Raw genomic sequence first — 20,951 nt, 5'->3', positions numbered from 1 at the left:
GACGAGCGGGAGGTGGGAACGCGAGAGGAGTGAGTAGAGAGACGAAGGCGAGAGGAGCGAGTGCCAAGCGAGGCTGCGTTACGAAGGCAAGACACGAGCATCGAGCAAAAGGAGAGGAGTGAGTGTCGAGCAAAAGATGGGAAAATTAAGTTAACTAGTTCTTCAAAAACTTATAATTTTTTCCCTAATTATATATATGTAATAAATTACTAGTTGTAGAATATTATTCTCGTCGGACTTAAACCTGACTTATAATTATATTTAATCTAGGTAGTCCGGTCCGAGCAGTCCGATTCGGTCTCATCCACCATTGAACAGAGGACCGGACTACCCAATCACCGGTCCCATTTATGAGGATTGGACCGCCCGCCCCCCCAAGGACTGAACCAACCCGGCCAGTCCGGTTCAGTCCCGATCTTGCTCACTCCTGATGGAAATGGCTTTTAAGAGGTGGAGTTCCCTTACAACTTGTTCTTTCAGGATTAGTGGCAGGGGCTAAGAAAATGAATCCAACTAAGGAACTGGACAACACAAAATCACCCACATTTTCCAAAAGAGTACCACTCGGTGAAGTCTGCCAATTACAAGCTCAGTATATCAAAGAGATAAACTAACATTTCTGCCTCCTAAGCAACATCCACAAACTACTTGCATCTGAAAAAAGGCACCATTTACCAACTAACCAAAACAAAAACACATTAGAAGCAGCTTGAGCTGAGTAGCAATCCCACACCAGTCGCCCTTCACTCGGATTTCCAACCACTGAGAACTCTCTCACAAAACATAGCAGCCTATATCAAGGCATTTTAGGCCCGAGAAATTATGGTAACTCTCAAGTTGCCTACGATCCATGGGGATACCAAGAACTCAAGCCTTTGGTATAGACCTTGGCCCTTATCATATTAATTTTCTGAATCTTAACATCTGCCCACTCAAATGCATTTTGACCTGTCTGTGGGACATGTTTCTGCGCTTGCCTAGCACGGTCCATGGCAACATCCAGGGCCACTGAAAAGCACCCGGACAACGCTCCCGCAGATGAGTAGACCTTTGTCCTGCCATCAATCTAATCATTGCAACAACTGCTGGGTAGTAACTCTTCGATATTCCTTTTTGCCTCGTTACGAGGGTTTACATGAGAAACGTCCACTGCCCATATGTGCTGAATCGACTCCAATTCTTTCTCCATTTCCAGGAAGTGCTGCTTCTCCAACTGTCGAGCAGTATTTAAATCCATGGCAGTTCCAACTATGTTCTGCCATAAACAAAGAGGCAAAATGCATTAAGTTCAGTGTATGTCAGCATGAGCAAATTAAGTCATACCAGAGTTCTCCGGAGAAACTGACTGAGAGAGGCCACAAAGACAATCACAGAGAAATCATTGAATATCTTAGATGAACTTATTCAACGGATCCTGCATTAATGTTAACTTACCCAATCAGTGGCAAAGCTAGCATTAAGGAGAATGTAACAGAGAATGTCCTCCTCGAAGTTGCTAAGGACATTATGTGAACCAACGGAGAACATAAGATCTTGGCGAGAAGAATCCAGCATCGACCCACAATTTCTCACAGTGATTTTGACATGCTTCTTCAGAAACCTATCGACATAATATGCACTTGTTCTGGAGGCATTTTTTCCTTTTCCGACCCATTTTAGTGTCCAGCTAGTGCTCTCTATAGCTGTCTGTGGGAGCTTTTCATTCAATCTTAACAAGGTTGATGCCCCGTCAGCATTAGCCCAGCAAAAACATAAAGAGGAGCCGTCTTCTGTGCAAATAAGAAAATACAAGCCATGTAAAAGTGAAGACAAAGGGCAAAACTAAACCATGTCATGCAAGGAAAATCACAGACAACTAATTTGTTTTCCTCTCGAGAGAAGGCAAAATTACCAACTACAAAACCAGCAATTGGAATGTTAATAGGAGAGGATCGGTGAGAGAACCCCGATGGTAAACAATCTGTTTGTACATTGGTCTTCTCCAGTATCAGAATGTGGACAGCAATAACCTACATCATATCAAACTGCAATGAGTAGGACCTTCCAAACAATAAAGTGAACAACAATAGGGAGGGGGCCGTAATAACAATTGTCTCACGATATATTTTACCTATTCATGAGAATATACCTTGCAACGGAGTTGCATCATGCTGCTTCCAGGGTCTTGTGTCAATTCAGAAATAAAACCTGAAGAAGCACCGTTGAAGGCAACCCTTCTATTGGGCACAGACTGCATGGTAGTATCCTTAGTCCCGCACTGCTCATTGGTCATCCTTATGGAATTTATCATGATGAATGATATTGGTGTCAACAAGAATCCTTCCCGCCCACTAAAGAATAAAAAATAAAAAAAATTGACCCATGTTGAAGCACACTTAAAACCGCAAATGAAATATACTAACTTCAGCTCATATATAATGTCAGAAAAAACCGCATCGAACCGGCCACCCAGCAAGAGCAAAACAGCATAACAGGGTGTGTAGAAACTACAAACCTACACATGAGCCGGAAATAGATTCCACTTAGCCAGAGGCAAAATGGGCCAACTGCATATCTTTTGGGGAATACATAATAAATTTGGAGAGTGGGATAGGTCTAGAGTAGGGAGAAGGGTAGAACTTCAGAAAAAATGGGCAACTTAAGACATAATGGACTTCCAATTTCCCACACAAAAAACCATGTAGCAATATCGGCTTTTGAATTGCACGGCCCCCTGGCATCACTCTCTCCGTGCAGCTATAAGATAGAGTCTACCCGCATGTACTCCTATTCTCATACAAATCATTCGAAATCCTTTTGTCCATGACTGAATTAATCCTCCCAGAATAACTGCCAAGTACAGCACTTGCAAGTTACCACATAGTTCACTAATTGGTTGCTAAAATTTGATTACCACCCTCTTTGTACCTTGGAACTCTTCAGACTGATTTATCTTTAGACATCACACATATATAATACATGTGGAATCCCAAAAGATGATTCTAATCAAGGACATTCGAACATACAAATGCAAACGATACCAATATTTAGTATTGCATAGTAAAACAATAATGTTCACAAGAATCAAGAGAGCATACAACAGTATATTAAATCACTGGTCATTGAACTGCATATAATAAAGCTTGGAACACTGAATTTGCACTTTGTAGGCAAAGGTACCCGAGCTTCAGGATTCTACAGAATGTTGCGTATACACCAGGTCCAAAACCAATTGGATAAGCATGGTTTCTCAAAGTGCCAAATATCTGCACCTGCTATTAGAAGGAATGAAATAAGATAACATGTTCAATTCATCTTAAATCCCAAAAAGACATTAAAGGGATAGTACAGTGCCATTGCCCGTTTTGTCGTGAACCCGGACACTAATTGTATCTCCAATAAAACCTCTGGACTGCTGACTGCTTATGAGAAGGTTTTCATGGCTCGGATACGGATTGTAGGAAGTGCTTTCAAATCTCTGAATGGCAATAACATCTCCATTAATACTGACAAGATCCCCATCTGGAAAAAGATGAACATGACCAGGAAATTTACTGGAAAGGGAAGAAATCGTGTCCCTGCTACATGAAGACACAGTGATATCCTCTATATTGACAGTTGGTTTTGTCAAGCTATGTTCTATTTCCAGAAGATCCATCTGAAAGGGACCTGCTGCCTTGGTGGATACATCAAGACAAATATCAGAGGAAGTTTCTGAAGAATAGCCAGAGAATGCCTTTGTGAAATTTCCAGTTTCTTCTCCCAAAAGAACTTGATCAGTGCACAATGGAGAATCATGGGGTAAATTGTGAAGGAGAGTATCTCTAGAAGAAAACGAAAGGCTCCACAACTTTGTTTTAGAGGGAAAATGAATTTTAAAACCCCTAGCAGAATCCTCAAGAAGACAGAGCTTTTCTTCTTTACCGTGTTTTAGAACATAATAACCACCGATATTCAGCATCTGTCATAAACGAGATCAACATTACTCATTCTATACCAAGCAAGATCCTCCTGAAAAACAAATGTAGAGCGAAATGTTACTGGAAAATTGATACCTGATACTTGGAGACATCAGAGGGCTGGAACTCCAGCCATACCTTGTCAGGGCTTATGTTATAGGAAATGCCATTCCTGCTATTGCCTTTAACACGGCCCAAGGATCCTGGCCTAGAGGGCAAGCTGGTTTTTACCCCTCTAACAGTAACCTGGCATGGTACTTTATGGTAATTCAAGTCATGGATCCTTCCATCGCGATTGCCTGCATGAAAATGTGAACAGGCTTTATCATCTGTCCCAACATCACAAGCTTTATTTATTAGCCTGAAAAAGAAAGCACTTACTCGGTGTAGTATCAGTTTTAAGTCTCTTCGAGGAACCATCAGCCCATTTATTGGAATTACGTCCCACAGCTTCCTCCAGCTGGTCCATCAAAGCATATGGTAGACATTCCACTCCATCTTTATCCGCAAGAAACAAGTACCATGGTAAGATTATGGCCTCGACAAACATAGACGGAGATATCACAGGATCAGCAGATAACTGTGGAAATAGAGAAAAGTGCTCACACAACCATTTCCATTAGCAATCAAACCGCATAACCAATTGTGCGCACCTTTTGCAATAGAGGAAACTTGTGCACTATACGCAATATATGATAACTGCCACTGCCAAGGTCCTCAAGTTCTTCCTCAGAGGTCTCATGAAAATCTATGCAGTTCGCATTCTTCAAATGAAAACAAATGGAGATGTCCAATCCCATCCCCCTCACCATGGGTATGTAATTAAAAATACTTTTACAGGAAAAGGATTCTCGATCAAATGGTCTAAGTTGACCTGTCCACTGAGATACTCCCGTTATAATAACACTATAGTCATTTACCTGGACATGTGAGAGAATAAAGTTACTCCAGATCCTAAATAGTCCAAGTAGAGCTTTTTCCTACTAACTTCAACAAGCTCACATGTATATTGAAGGACAAAATTATGACAACATTTTCACAAATGACCTCATATATGCTATTGGAATTCCAAGTTGATGGAAGGTCAGGAATGACAACATCAAGACTTCTAATGGCATCAACCAACTGCAACCTTCCAGTGAATGGAGAAACCTTATGGGAGAAAAGGGAAAGGACAATACTAATTAGATCTGGGAAAGCCAATTTTCACCATTCACGCAAATAACTGGAAGCAAAGATGAACGTAAATGAGAATAGACATAACAGCAAAGCCTATCCTCTCCAAATAAGGTTGGCTTCCTGAAACTTCTTATGGCAATACCTGCTGAATGTATCGTATCATGTTTCTTCATATTAGCTATGAGCACTAGAGTTTCATCCATGTCTTCTTTGTTCCCTTATTATACCTTTTAACCAGCATCCCCAACATCTAAATGAGGCCAAGTCTATACCTGCTGAGTGTATCGTGTCAATACTCTTCCTATCAATGAAATGTCAGATTGTTATTTCCAAAGAAAAAGGAAATGCCAAGTTATGAATATCTGCTAGTATTATCATGTTTTCCATTTGAGTGACGTATTTCCATGTCAGATTTCCTACTCTTGTAAGTTAAATTAATTTATTGGCTGGAACTCTATGGCTCCTTCCAACTTATATGACATATCTAGTTCTTACACCCATGTTGATTTTCATACATTGCCAAAAGAAAATCATCAATGTACCTGTAAGTTAGTAAGACAACTTCAATTAAGACTATAAATATTCAGATTGTTGGATAAAGACAGATCTTCCAGTAAACCAGGGAAGCATAAGATCAAAGAGGAACCTTGAGATTTCCAAGTAGAGTGATACCAATGTTGTCGCTTGAAATGATCCTCTTAATTAACTGACTATAAGATCCTCTGACACCAAAAAGATTGCTGCTTGTGTTGTCGTCATCTGATACTTTACAAGCTTTTTCTGATTCCACCAACAATCCTTCCCACATGGATTCACAATGATGAACCAACAACGAGAAGGGCACTGTCTGAGTTAGTGAAGAAAATGTTCTAAGTACTTTCCCTTGTCAAATAGAAATTTTTGTCGAAAGATAGCACTCGGAAAAAAATAAGGGACTAATGCTTCTCCTTATAGGGCAGATAAATGAGAAAAGAATGATTCATCGAAGCATAACACAGAAGCTAAGCCCTTGACCTACCAATTTCAGCTTCGTGTAGCCCAGTTCACAACCAAAGCCACAGAAATCATGCTTACACATCTCCATGAAAACACCATGCTGCCACCAAGTGAGTTTTGATAGTAAATCACGGGGAACAAAGAAAGAAAATCAAAAACAAATATCTGCAAAATATACACGGCATTGCTCCGTTCAACAGCAGTTTACTAAGTTACCCTATTTCGAAATGCCCAGGAAGGTAAATGTGAACTAGCATACATCTGCAACAGTCCTTCCTTCTGCAATCGCCTTTCAACCATTAGCCAAAGAGAAAGCCATATGATAAGACAGGGAAAGAGAATTCAAGAGATAAGACGTGAAAACAAGTCCATTGAAATGACAGAAATTGTGTGGCAAAAAGTTACGTTTTTTGATCCCAGAATCTCCTTCTCAGAAAAGATCCCAGAAAACTTTTTGCGGAAACATGAAATTGTGAGGAGAACCCTGAAAAAATCCAAAAAGAAATTAGACCAATAGAGTGACAGAATAAGTATAACCATAAAAACTATATTAATTATAAGAACATGGAATGTCCCTACCATAACCTGGCAGGATATGACAGGGTTGAAATGAATTTTCCCAACATGCTCTGCTTATCTGGGAAATTATAGCAGCTGCAAAAGGTAAATAAGACGATCGTTGTTAATTGGAGGGAACTTTTATTGAGGCCAGACATCCCCAAGTAAAGGACTTGGTTTTCAGTCAACAACACATTACCCTTGTCAACAACACCTGTGAAAGCAGTATTTACTGTACATCATGCCAACATCTTTAAGAGATGCACTCCTGAACGTCTCACTACTGAGTAAGTGGAGTAATACAAAGTAATGTAAGGAACATTAAAAGACTTTCATGTTTCACAGAATTATGGAAGATGGTACAAACTTTGCATCTGTAAGGAGAATACTCACTTTTATTAAATAAGATGCCAGAAACGTGAGAGCAAAAAGGATTTGTTAACACTTGCAGACATTACTCATGACTGGGTAATTCAACTGTAAAATTGATTTGTTTCTATAAGCAAAGCATGGGGTGTCGAGCAAGATGAGTCGACCGTGTCTATCCATTTATTCAACAAATAAAGAACTAAAAGTAACAATACCTCGTTTCAAAAGGGGACGGGGACTCTACCAAAATGCTAGTCCTAAAGCAACCTCCAAGTATCAGCATTTCTGCCCAAGAATATTTTCCACTCAGAAGATGAGCATTTTTCACAGATACCTGCAAGAACAAGCGAAGAAATATTATGGTGATGAAAGCTAGTAGTAAAACCACAACCCTTGCCCGTTTCAATATTTTTTTCTCAATTTCTTTTCAGCAAATTTCACTTGTGTACAAACACTGAGGAAGACGAAGTACGCACGACAGCACCAACTCTCAGACTATGGGGCGGTTGAAATTGCTGATCAGTTAGCAAAAGCCAAACTTTTTTATCCAGCTCAACAATCATTCCTTGCATGTAGATCCCAGTCGCAAGGCCAGTATAAGTACTATAATCACTTGTTTTCCCAATACTAGTTCTCTCATGCGCTGACATTTTTGAAGACATTAGCAGATGCAAAAGGGATTTCTCCGTCGTCACAAACATCACCTGAGACTCGTCCTTCCCTATGTAAACCAACTTCTTGTTCAATCGCGATAAAACTACAACATCCCCTATTAGCTTCGTAATTGCAGGATGCCAAAACGAAGCAGACCCGCAGAAGTACACAAACTCGGGCAGAGAATAAGCGTGACCTCCAGAACATCCGTCTGAATTATCCGTTAAAACCTTAGTTATGTCTCTGGAGCCACATAATTTACATCCACAAATCAAGATTCGTGCTAGGAAACCGCGAAGATTCCTTGCGCTGCCAGAGTCAAAGCGAGTCCCAGAGGAACAGGGAACAACAGAAACAGGACTGATAGACTCCACCGTGCCACGAACATGATAACGCGCCTTGGAACAGTCTTCGGAGGAGGAACCCGAACCCAATGCAAGCGCGCTAGAGTTCGGACAAGGCCGAAGCCCACCATGGGACTGGGCAAAGCTCCATCTAATAATCTCCAGAAACCCCCCGCCGTGCTTAAACGGAATGAAATTGAAAGCGACCACACGGATTCTCTTCCCCAAAAGGTGAGCGCTGAAGTCGAACACGTCGCAGCAAATTCTGGAAGCACCGTCGGAGAACTGGAAGCAAGTGCCGTTGTTCGAGCACTTGAGAGCTGCGGGCGAATGGCCATGGCCGTCGCCGTCGCGGACAGGGGTCGTCACGGTCCCTAAGAGCATCACGGGGTGGTTCAGAGGAGTAAGAACCCTAGGGCTAGGGTTGGGATCGCGAAACTCCTCGCGGCGGCTTGACTCCGGAGGCGGAGGGGAGAACCGCTGGCGGGAGGTCGACCGGAGAGATGACGTAGCGGAGAAGGGACAAGACTTCCGGAGCAGCTCGGAGACAGAGAGCACCTTCGCGTCGGAGTCCTCCATCGCCGTCGCGGCGTCGCCTAGTGAAAGAATCAACAGTGCGCGGCGGAGGAGGCTTGATCGACTCTGACTGGGAGCCTGGGATGGTGGAGGGAAATTAGGAATGTCGTGGCGGGAAAGCCAAGGGCTTTTTAACTTTATAGCGGCTATTGGGCCTTGGCTTCTAATTGGGCCGGACCGTAACTAACAGATGGACTACATGCCAACCTAAGTCCAAGCCCATTGTAGAACATTGGAGGAATAAAAACCTTTGTGGTAGAGCCATTTTCTCAAATTCCTCCCAAAGTGAACTTTCTTAAACACACACAAAAAAAAAAAAATTGAAGTTGGTGACCATGTCAACTGACCCCTTGAGCTCATTGGCGGCCGAAAAAAATTGTCCGACAGCAATCACATGCGCGTCACGTGTCTGATTCTCATAACACTTGATTTACCCTAAGAGAATAAATTTGAAAGAAAAACCCTTAAATTTCCCGTCAAATGTAATTCCAAAGTTGGTCGATTTCAATAATTCATGCGCAGAGAGAAAGATGAAATTGCAACTTAAAGAAGTAAAGCATGGAAGTGAACTAGTAGTGGGATCAATTGTAATGAGATCGACAACGTGGTCACATGCAGAATTTTCTCTCTATTCCTGCTTTTGTTGAAGGTCTGTTTCAATCAATCTTGCTTTGTAAGAGTCGAAAAATGACTTGGTGGGATTTATTCGTGTCTTTGAATCCTTTGTAATAATGTTAGATATGAGGTTAGACAAGGGACGAGGCTTATTCCAAATCCAAAGTAATATGTATTATTTTTCTACAATAAGATCAAAATTATTGAGGGCTAAGATTTATATGAGGTAGAAAAGATGTTACGATGTTTTCTTTTTTCTAACTGATATAATTCCTATGCTTTTAAGAGTCAATTCTAATTTATCCATCCAATGAATCGAGCTATACTAGTGATACTGAAAAGTAATTTGTAAACCAAATAAAGTTTCTAACAGTGAGATACACAGGTGTAATGAATTTGATATACTTTGTACTTGAAATCGTGAATTTTATAATTGTTAAAGAGATGTACCTTTTTTTTTTTAAAGTGAGGTTCACTCAATAATGTCCTAAAATATAGCTTTTAATGATACCTAACAGTTAATAGGTATACCAATTTATGATTTTTACTCTCTATTTGTCGCATATATCGGTTTGAAATTTTTCATGATATTAACTCTAATTTAATGGAAACTAACAAAGAATAAATTTATCACATATGTATCAATTTAGAATTTTCATTGTCATAAAATTAATTTGAGATTTTCGCGATAAAAAAATTAGTTTGAAATGAATTTATCGTAAATATATAGATTTGAGGCTTTTGATGGTCACAAAATTACTTTTGGAGTAAATTTATCATACCAATACCAATTGAAGGTTTTTCGTGGAATTAATCCTAAAATAAGAAATCACTGTCATTCATTGGGAATAAACTTGTCGAGTCGCGGTCCATGGATCAGGTGCTCAGGAATTGATCCTTCTTGATGTACATTTTAACTGTTTCCGACGAACTCAGAACAATAGAATTACCAAAACACAAGGGGTTGGAGCACTCATCAGTAGCTAGCCAAAAGCACAAGAGAGAAATATAGTCTATGCTTTACAGGGAATTTACAACTTGACCACAGAGAGTTACACAGATGAAAAAACTACCACCCTAAAAGTGCAACACCGGTATAACAATGGAAAAGATCGCCACCAAATGAACTTTTCTGCTTGTTCTCATTGCCCGATTTTCCGTGCAAACGTCTCACCTTCGACGGCCTCCAATATGTAGCTCGGAGCTGATGTTCTGCCAGCAACGCCAGATTCAACGAAACCTAGTCTCTTCACGCTCGCAAGATTCAACAAAACCTAGTCTCTTCACGTGTGACTAATCAATCATCAGCATAATCTACTCAGCTCCAGCAGAAGGGGCTTTCCCAAATCTAGAAGCCACACTTTCAGTGCCCGTGCGAGTCTTCAAGTTTCCACCGTCAGACATGTAGAAATAGTTGTAATTTATCCTCGTCACTAGATCAGCCAAATGAGGAAAGTTCCCCACATTAAGCTTGAACGATAGAACCTGCATATCAGAAACTTAAAACATGTCAATTCACTTGACTTTACCATACCACGCAATACACACGAACGGGTAACCAGTCTGCATATGGTGACATGACTGCTTGTATTTTCTTCACGTAAATCCACAGTACATGCAGAAATTTCACTTCAGGCAAATCAAGCTGAGATTGAACGGTGATTACAGCCAGAGAAGACAGTGCCATACCCTAAGAAGGAAAGCGATACAATCATCAAACTGTTTCTCGATCCTTTCCACTTCCATCTCGCATCTGGCCTTGATAGTAGGAATTGCTCCTCCACTACTAAGTGTCTGTTGTACGGAATAGAAGTCCAAAGCTAAACTGAGGATGCTGTTGATCCGGCTGGCAATCAGAGCCCACTACATGCCAATGCACGCATTAAATACTCAACAATCTGATTTCGGGGACAAATTTCCTTCAATAGAAAGACCACAAACATCAATGGAAATAAGATGTATACCCACCAACTTATCTGGAACTACAAAACATTGCCGCTGAATTGACAGTAAGTAGGCCTCATGCACTTCCATGACCTCATCCAGTGATCGAGCAGTTGCCATACCCTCACAAAGTTCGCGCCAAGCACTGTGATATACCTGAATGTAAATTATGCATCAGAGATCTGTGACCCAACATGGATTGATTAATAATCAACATGACTATTGCCACTATGACGTCACTCTACCTTGACACACTCAGATAGGATGCTGTGCTAAAAGTGGCATATTTAGAAACATGAAGTGTGAAGAATCGGAGCTTATGGTTTATACTATATGCAGCATATCTAAACAGCTCCTTTTCCGTTCGTTATTATTCTCTGTACCTGATCCATCCCTCTCTTAACATTTTCAACTGCGTCATCTACTTTCTATCAATACGAAGGAACTAAGTTTGTCCCTTTTGGACTAACTTGATCACACCTCTACCATGCAGCAACTACAGAAGATCTGATCACGTAGACTTGAACAACTTAGAGAAGCCAGATTATGATGCAGAAAATTATTTAACTTGAAAATGGACACTATAAAACAAGGTTGCAGAATAAATGGGTTGATCAATCATGTTCCTAAGCCGAAACAAATTGACAAAAACCATTAACACTAACATGACATGCTGACAAAACAATACTCACAATGGATGCCATCTTGCTCTGGAACAAACTTTCCACTAGCCATAACCCTACTTTATATCCTTACATTACCTCAGTTTGTTATCCACCAGTCAATTGGCCAAAAAAAAAACAAAAGAACCATGGGTCACATCATTCACTGAAACTTCCAATGGATAAATGAGCTTGTAAAGTCATTGCTATCATGTCTCACCATCCCCTATGATTTATCTATTAAATAATGCTATTCTCAATCTGCCGCCATTGATGTTAATTCATTCACCAGCCAATCAATAAAAGCAAGACATCCAGTGCATCATATCCTACAACGGTTTCAATCTACATAGGTGACGATAGCCATTATGCTTCGTTCAAATTCCCTAAGTTAATCAGCACAACTACAATCCACACGACAACATGTCAACCATCCTGTAAAGGAGAGGCACATCCAACAATACAACTACCAACATGAAAATCTAGTGTCGAGGAATGGTGGTAGATCATTTTCTCATCCATAATGCAAAACGTCCAACATTTATGTCACTAAACCTTCCTCTTGAAGTATCAAAATATTTTGCAAACTCCTGCTATGATATAATCTCAATGTTGCATGTAATAGACAATCTTAAGTTCCTTCACTTTAGAACCATTTCAAATTCAGACCGGATATAACTGAGATCAAAGACAAAGCTTCCCCCACCAGGACTCAAGCTATCGTCGGTAACACCACGAGGCATGTCTCAACATAATGATCTGGAATGGACAGTGAAGAAAATAGATTGCATAGATGAGACTTGGTGAGGCACCAAAGAGATCAGCAAAATATTAATAAAGACAATAAACAGTTTGTTTGTCATCTAAACATTTTAGAACTTAGGAACACAATTTCTGAGTTAAGCCAGGTAAATCCTACTATCACTCTCTCTACCCCTGACATTCTTGCAACTGTCCTCTTCCGCCATAGTATGCTACTAAAAAATGTGATAAAATGAGTGTTCAAAAGTACTCCAGCATCACAATTTTAAATTGAGGATACTCTGTGAACAGAGAGGTATGTAAGCATGAAAGCCAAACTCTCTCAACATGGCAACCAACATGAATGAAAAGAAAACGACAAAATTTCAAAAGCTAGTCTGTAGGTTTCATTTGAATGGTGTATCCTCGTGTGCACGCTTGCGGTCACTTTGTGTGAGTTTGGGTTAAGTTAATGGAGAGATACATTATGCTTTTTATTTTTTTATAATTCAGAAAAGAGAACAGTTTAACTTTAACTGGATAGGGGTCATGCCTGCAGATTAATAAAATAGTACCAAGATTTGAACCTGTTTAAAATAATAAATGATGAAGTGGGTATACAAACAAAGACACTGCATGCAAACATCTTCTGCGTACTAAAATTTTCTCATAAGATGTCCCAGAGTTGCCGAAAGCATGGTCCTGGAAGTGAAATTTAGGAGTGGCAAGCAAATAAGCAAATAGCATGCCAAAGCAGAACAAACTAGCAACCATGCCCGGAGATATTAATTACGAAATGGTGCAACTACTCCTCAACAACATATGCGAGTACAGCAACAAAAAGGGAAGAGTCCTACTCTGTCCATCACATATTGGTGAAAGGCATCTACGAAATGGAGAAGCTTTTGCTCAACCAACCAGTGATGCTTGCGGCTGTATGATGCAATTCCTTTGCCCTGGAATGTAGGACAAAAGTTTAGAATTCTCATAATGCCAATGTCAGAAAAACTCTTTGTGGGGACTCTCTAGCCTTAACTCACAACCGTATTCCGGAGAACCCATAAGATATGCAATAAGAAACGAATACCTTCCACATCCACCTCCGAGCTTTATCCAGAACAAACTTTGCACGCTTGACCTTTAATAAGAACCCCATAACCTGTGGACAAAGCCAAATAACCATGAGAGAAAGGAAGAATGGGTTTAGTAAAACAATCCACTTGTAAGTATTACCTGGTTATATTTCTTAATAGCTTCTGTGTTTGCAATAAGTTCAAGTGGCCAAGAAACCTGTTACAATTACCACATAGATATGCTTAACTACATGGCAGTTATCAAGAAAAAAAGAGTAGGAGCAATACATTCTGAAGAGTCCTTTGGCGTTGTAATAACCTTATACGAAAAATTCAGAGAATCCAGACCGTCAATTCCAAAGCTCTGTACAGACATTTTACGAGGGGTGGAGGCAAAGGCTGTCGTGGTATTTTGCTCATCATTATTAGAGACTTGACTTCTAGAGATAGATACAATTAACGAATCAGGAGTAGTCAGTAGATTGCCATCAGCGGAATTCCTAACGGACTCCTGTAGTCAATGCACACGGTCAATTAGGAAAGTCATTATGTTGATTGAGCATTCCTCGTGGCAACATTGTAATACCCAATCATGCACGCTTGCCTAAAACACGTGGTCTACCCCATTCATCTGGTGGTACTCAAAAGCCAGCCACTCTAATGATACATTCAAAGCAAGTAACATCTGACAAATTGAACATGTTAAAACTTAAACTCAATTATGCAATATTGCAGTCAAGATGAATGTGCACGGTGATGTCTTCTTAGCATTCTTAGGCATAACTCCAATAAGTACTGAAAATGAATACATCCAGCACTAAATAAAATTAAGCACGTTTGATAACCATAACCAATTTTGACTTAAAAGATTTAATTAGGTCAAAATCACTTATTTCACTAAGGATGGGGTTACTTAGTTCATTCACTAGAAAAGCCATCCAAATAGGAAATACAATATTCCGTATTACATTGCTAAAAGCCTATAAACTGCCAATAATATTCACAGCTCAATATTTGGCAAAATCAAAAAAGTATCATTCAATACTAGATATTCATCAATAAAAGCTCAAAACCGGCCAATGATATTCATATCTCAATATTTGGCAAGATAAAAGAAGTATCATCCAATACAAAATATTCGTCAATAAGCAAGCAACATTTTTTTTTCATTTTTCAGCACTTAAAATTCACTATTAGTTTTCAGCATTTAATTTTCAGTTTGACCAAGCAGATGTTTGGTCCTTTGTTTGGTTGTTCTATTACTCTTACCACAAAAATCAAAGAAAATGGAACTTCAAAAGAGCAGACAATGGAACATCAAATAATGAATATAACATATAAGATCTTCCTAAAAAGTTACAATAGCACTAATAAGAAACTAAATGATAACCAGATTACGCAAACAAAAACATTTACTTGGAAAAGGATAACCTCCACAGAAGCTGTCCTACTCAAAGTTCCCGGTTTCATCAACTCATGAACTTTGTTAGAGAATTTTTTTCGGCTCATCATGATAGCAGAAACATGATGTAGATTACTTAAAAAAAAAAAAAAACTGGAGAGAAGAAGACTGAAAAACAAAGTCAATAAACTATGGTCAAATCCGAATAAAAACTTGCACGGATGAAAATAACCTTATCAGAATCAACTATATTAAAAGTTGACAGAACCTCACTCAGAACTTGTACATAATGCTCAAAGAAACCAACTACACCTGTAATAATGTGTTTAATTCAAAATCATCGTCACACTTCTCCCCCCTATCCAGCTTATTGAATATCACCGTCAAAAAGTGCTGCAATAGATCACCTGAATTATTGCTTCAACTCATGAGCCATGAAATTGAGGTCAAATGCTAACTCTTGACAAATAAGATGGCAGTACAAAAAGCTGGAATCACCTGAACCTAACAAGTATATGGCACGCAACACCGCTAGTTCATCCATCAGTCTCCAGTCATGCATTAACTTTGATAGTATTTGCTTGCCTATATAATCCACCTATGAGACATAAGCAAGTCAGCAGCACTTTAAATGCAAATTTCTGAAAAAGGACACGAAAGTAATGGACTTGTGTAGCAGTGCCATCACCTGCTTCTCTATGTAAACCGCAAGGCATTCCTGCATAATGGCCAGAGGAAGGGGAGTACTTCTTGGTTCAACATGTCGAATCCAACCAAGTGTTCTTGATGGAAGCGTACTATTTCTCTGAAATGGCAAGAGTCCTGACACATGGATGTCATCCTGTTTCAGTATTATCCATTAGGACTATTGCTACGAATTCCATTGAAGTCAAAGCAAAAGTAGTCCAAAGAAGTATCAAAATGGAATACCTGAAAGGAAGGAAGAAGAGTAGGAAAAGGAAACAACCCTTCTAATAGCTTTGTGTCATTTTGCGCATGTTGATATTCAAACTGGCCAAAACTAAATTTAAATGCAAAATCAGTTCCTTGAGTTTGTCCACTCTCTTCACCAAAAATTGCCTTCCACAAGACCTCATCATTCAGTGGAGGAAGATGATAGCATTTAGATAAGTTTAGCCATTTCCAGGCATCCACACTCTTAGCTAGTCTTTTATGGCAAACAGTAAGAACTGGATTCTCAGGACAAAATGACCCAACAGAAAGATCATCATCAATTACTTCTGAACCTATAGTACGGTGCTCCACATTAAGAACATCACTTGCTGCCCTAGTATCACAATAAATCTCTTTCCTTTGAGAAATTGTATTCATCAAAAGCTTGAACCATGTCTTCTCTGAGAGGTAAGAAGAAGGCAACGCTTCCTCTCCTTTCCCCACTTTTGTTTGGTGGTCGGCATGGCTTTCAAAAGAAGGTCTCATCTCCAATTGGAAGCAGTCACCTTGCTGAAAGTATCTCGACAATTCATCAACATAGCCAATAAGACCAGCCAGTGACACAGAAAAGGTTTCTGATAGAGTCAATCCGGCCATGCTCTGCCTACAATAAATCCTTGTTAAGCCGTTAAGATTAACAGAACCTCCTGAAGCATCAGTTTCATAATTACTTCTCCGAGAATCAGAGGAAATTGTTGGAACGTGCTGTATTAGCTGGAATGACTTGCCAGCAGAAACAATTGATTTAGAAATGTCCTTCATAAACATAGGACACACTTGCCTATCTCTATCACTCCACTCCCTAGCTTTCAAAGAGCCAAGATTCAGTTCCCTTTCCATTGTTTCCTTAATATCACCCGTTAAAGGTACATGATCCTTGGAGTTATTGACAACAGATTTCTGAGCATCTAACTTGCAATCCTGTGCTAGTCTCAAAAGATAACTCCTGTCCCAAAAGTCAGCATCCTCGACCGTGACATCCTTGTTAGCATAAAAGAACATCTGCCAGAGAGGAAAAAGGAAACAGTATAAGCAAGAAAGCCAATTTGAAACGAACAAAAATAACGCAACAAATATTCACAAATAACACAGACTAAGGCTTTATTTGGAACATGTGGGGGGGGGGGGGGTTGAAATAGGTGGTTGGGGTAGAAAATGGCGATTTGAAATTTCTCTCACAAAAATTTCCAGTTTGGTCCCAACATTTTACCTCAGCTCTCATTTTCCTCACCCCTCCCATCTTCCAACCAAAGCTTAAAGGAGCACTTCAGCATCATCGTAACAAAATCAAAGAAGATTACTGGAAAAATGGTGTGCAAATACAATTCCACCAGCATAAAAAGCTCTTGATTTGACAAACTATTAATTCAGCATAATTAACAGAAAGTTAACCCACAGCTTCATCAGAGTTGTAGAATGATACTGCATGAGGTATCTATCCTGTAATAACAAGTTCACTTTGTAAAGTGAGCAGAGACAGAAGCAACAGGAAATATCAATCTCAATTACCTCCTCAAAAGGATCATCCAATATCCCTTCATAAAGCCAGGAATCCAGACCCTCTATATATGGTAATGCGCTTCCAACGAATAAATAAAGTAGCATCTGATAAGCTTCCTCCTGTAATTAGCATTTATTTTAACTTCTTTGAAGTGCTTCTAGCAGCGAAATCACAAAAAGAAAAACTGAAAGAGCGCAAATCTCGATAAAAGAACAGCACCTCACCACCTTGTACTAGACAAGCTTCGTCTAGCCTCTTATAAAGTGAGTCAAGGATATGAACCGCCACTTCAGAAGCTGTAACAGAAGACATAGGCTCAAAGTACGCCAGAGGAATTGTTCCATGAACTACTTCCAAAAGATACTCAGCACCTGAGCAAAGACTGGTACATGACCAAACAACATAAGAAATACTATAACAAGACTCAACCAACATATACCTACAAAGAACAGATTTTGAAACTGAAACCTAGAATGAGCTCCTCCATGAAAGAAGTTTGAAAAAATGTAGCAGGAACTGAAGGCAAACATCTCCTCTTACAAAGATGCAGGAAGCAAGAGAGCATGACAAAAACAATTATGTACCAAAATAATTACATCATCACTAAAATTAATGGCGTGACTATAATCTAAATCACTGATATATGCATACTGCCAGACCTGGATAAAGAACTTGCTAGTCCCAACAGGGTTGGTGTCATTCCACTATTTGTATTGCTCATCTGAATTTCCTCCTTCAAAGCAATCTGCCGCAATCTCTATAGCAAGAAATAAATCCAAGATCACTCTAGGTTTTTCAACTAGTTACGAGCCAATAATTCCAGCATGTTCAGTTCAAAGTACTTACCACAATCCATGAGGAAACAGAACATGCAAATGCCCTCAATGTAGGGGGAGGTGATCTTGAAGATGTCTTTACCCTATCAACTATAAGATCAACCAGCTTTAAGCAAGTAGCAGCATAGCTAAACTGACTCAGAATGGCATGAAGACTTGTCCGAGAAAGATGGGTGACATATATGCCTGTTGTGGCACAGAAACACTTCTTGCCTTGGTCCCAATTGAATAAAGAACTGGATAAACCTTCCAATATCTGCAAGACACCTCTTACCTAGAGGAAAGAAAGTGAGAAGGAAGTCTATGAGTACAAAAATGTTCCATGTATGAGTACTGACATGAGGACATACCAGGTCAACTTCATTTGTCCTCAAGCTCGAACTTGGAGTAGCGAAATGCAAACCATCAGAGAAACCACCATATATCTTATCAACCAAACTTGTAGACACATTTATGTCTGCCTCATCTGCTAAGTGGAAAGGCAAAATCATTGACCTTAAGAAACTTCAACATGAATTAATACCTACAGACTTCAAAACCGAGAAACAACAGAGGTCGTTCAACCCTAGCACAAGTTGTTCATCCATGCTGCATCATAAGTGGCTAATCCAGCACTTATATTGACACAATTCCCAATGTATAGTCCGCTCAAATAGTAGAATCCAAGTTCGTCATTGTTCCTGGCCTTATACAGCCCTTTGTCTCTTGTGGAAGTGTTTAATGAGAGCTCTCACTGGTCCCATCCACTAAAATCTAATCATCCAAATCCACTCCTTTCTAGTAAGCTCACATACCATGACAATGTGCCAATTTACTATACATCTATTCTTGTCATGATTAACAAATATGCTTGGGATAGATCCCAGAACCATAATTAACAGTTAAAAGAGAGCTTTGCCTTGAAAGAGGAAAACCCACGAACAAAATTGGCCGAATGCAAAACTAAAGACACAAAGAGACGGCATTATCACCACGCAAAACTCTCCCTTATTGAAATGTGAATGACCTTCACGCAGTGACGACTCCAATACTGTACATCCCTCAAGTCCAGAAAAGAATAAGAAGAAGAAGAAGAAGAAGAAGAAGAGCCCCAAAGGACAAACTCAAACTTCACAAATTCAGTCGGTGATAAAACGGAGAAATTAGCAAGCAAGTGAAAACCACTCACCAACCCACACACTGCAACTGAAAAACTTGACCAAAGCCCGGGTGCTAGAAGTGAATTCGCCAGCAAAATTAACACACACCCCCTAAAAAAAAAAGGGAAGAAGAAGCAAAAAAAGCAGAGGGAAGGAGAAAACTGAGATAGTTATACCGTAGCGAAGAGGCTTCTCCATTTCAACGATTCCCAATACGACGCACCCCCCCGATAGCGGATTCAATTTCCACTCAACACGAGCAAACCAACACAGTGTGAAGCAGAAACTTAACCGTGAAAAAGAGTCGCGGGACGGCGAGAAACGCGCGACGAAGAAACGAACGGACAGTGTGGAGAAAAGAAAAAAAAAAAAAAAAGACGACTTCTTGCAGAGATCACGCGAACCGAAGAAGACGACTTCTTGCAGAATGTGGATCAAAGAAGACGGCTTGCTGTGGATCGGTGGATCACTGCTTGTTCGAAGCCGTTCATTGAAATGGGGGGAGCTGAATACATTTTTTTCCCCGAAACAAAAGACCCCATGTTTGAAACATAAAAATAAACAGGAAATTACTTTATTTCTGGAGAAGATAGCAAATTTTTTTTTTCCTTTTTCCACCTAAGATTAGATCTTCTACCATTGAAAAGACAGAAATTGTAAGCAATTTGGACCATTCTTTTTTTTTTAAGAAAAACTTGGTGTCCATGGGTTTTCGAGAAAATATTACCTACCCATGAGATATAGCCGATGTGGTATCAAATACCACATCATTAAATTTCAATTGCAATTGGCCGCAACTATTATATTGAAATTTCGCGTTAAATTAATGAATACATTGACAAAGTTGAAAAATCTATGACTTAATTAACATCACCATACTAAATTTAGGACTGATTTGGTAATCATCTCAATCTTCCTTTTGACTCCGGAAGAAATTCAGTTAAAACTTTGATCACCAATGCGAAATTTGACATACTGGAAAAATGCGAGCAATGAAAATCTAATTAGAAAAATTCTAAGTATCCAACCTATATTCACTTTCATAAACACAGCCCATGTCCATCAATGGTGACAGAGAATACATGAAGAAGGGGATTAAATGCAAGTAATTTTCAGTTCATAAAGAAGAAACGCAGCACAATTTGCCTTGAATCAATTCGCTTGCTACGAAGTTACCCAGCACATTTTCTCTCCGTACATACGTCAAATGTCCTGTTCTAGTGTTCTTTCTCTCTCTCAAAAGATTTTGTAGCACCTTCAGGACTCGGAATCACCATGCTAATCCGTGATTCTTTCTGCTTTAGTTGCTCCTTTATGATGGATGAAAGACACAGTTTCTTAATCCTTGGTCACTTTGATTTCCAAACAGAGATTCCCTCCTTCAAATGAGGCAAAAGAGACGCATCCCAACCAATTGTGAGCTGTACTCTGGTCCGAGGACTTGAAGTCCCGTGTAACAACATATAGTTT

At 39.6% G+C, this 20,951-nt stretch overlaps 2 protein-coding genes across 5 annotated transcripts; both read right to left on the bottom strand.

The window, feature by feature from the left end:
* Positions 1-768: 768 nt before the first annotated feature.
* LOC115747872 (CST complex subunit CTC1) lies at positions 769-8,700 on the bottom strand. Of its 4 annotated transcripts, none has more exons than XM_030684190.2 (17): positions 7,517-8,700; positions 7,256-7,374; positions 6,693-6,767; positions 6,519-6,597; positions 6,330-6,392; positions 6,136-6,213; positions 5,764-5,964; positions 4,986-5,090; positions 4,592-4,858; positions 4,320-4,518; positions 4,035-4,237; positions 3,329-3,940; positions 3,160-3,254; positions 2,129-2,330; positions 1,892-2,009; positions 1,435-1,769; positions 769-1,255 (listed from the first exon to the last, which is right to left on the bottom strand). In XM_030684190.2, the coding sequence occupies exons 1-17, from the start codon at positions 8,615-8,617 to the stop codon at positions 1,067-1,069; spliced, it is 4,041 nt and encodes a 1,346-aa protein (XP_030540050.1). In that variant the 5' UTR covers positions 8,618-8,700; the 3' UTR covers positions 769-1,066. The 4 variants fall into 4 exon arrangements, 3 of the variants coding, with proteins under 3 accessions (XP_030540050.1, XP_030540052.1, XP_030540051.1); XM_030684192.2 differs by having other exon boundaries at positions 1,435-1,766; XM_030684191.2 differs by having other exon boundaries at positions 3,160-3,251.
* Positions 8,701-10,101: 1,401 nt separating this feature from the next.
* LOC115747873 (gamma-tubulin complex component 5-like) lies at positions 10,102-20,012 on the bottom strand. Its single transcript, XM_030684195.2, has 19 exons — positions 19,864-20,012; positions 19,658-19,772; positions 18,693-18,808; positions 18,353-18,616; positions 18,166-18,263; positions 17,726-17,888; positions 17,515-17,625; positions 15,982-17,007; positions 15,740-15,892; positions 15,550-15,649; positions 15,364-15,458; positions 13,969-14,160; positions 13,810-13,866; positions 13,664-13,735; positions 13,434-13,532; positions 11,198-11,329; positions 10,919-11,092; positions 10,504-10,714; positions 10,102-10,469 (listed from the first exon to the last, which is right to left on the bottom strand). Exons 2-18 carry the CDS (start codon positions 19,677-19,679, stop codon positions 10,544-10,546), a joined length of 3,045 nt encoding a protein of 1,014 aa, XP_030540055.1. The 5' UTR covers positions 19,680-19,772; positions 19,864-20,012; the 3' UTR covers positions 10,102-10,469; positions 10,504-10,543.
* Between the last annotated feature and the right edge of the window lie 939 nt (positions 20,013-20,951).

This window comes from Rhodamnia argentea, chromosome 2 (genome assembly GCF_020921035.1).
Source record: "Rhodamnia argentea isolate NSW1041297 chromosome 2, ASM2092103v1, whole genome shotgun sequence".
Classification (NCBI taxonomy): Eukaryota; Viridiplantae; Streptophyta; class Magnoliopsida; order Myrtales; family Myrtaceae; genus Rhodamnia; species Rhodamnia argentea.
This window is presented reverse-complemented; position numbering and strand designations above follow the sequence as displayed.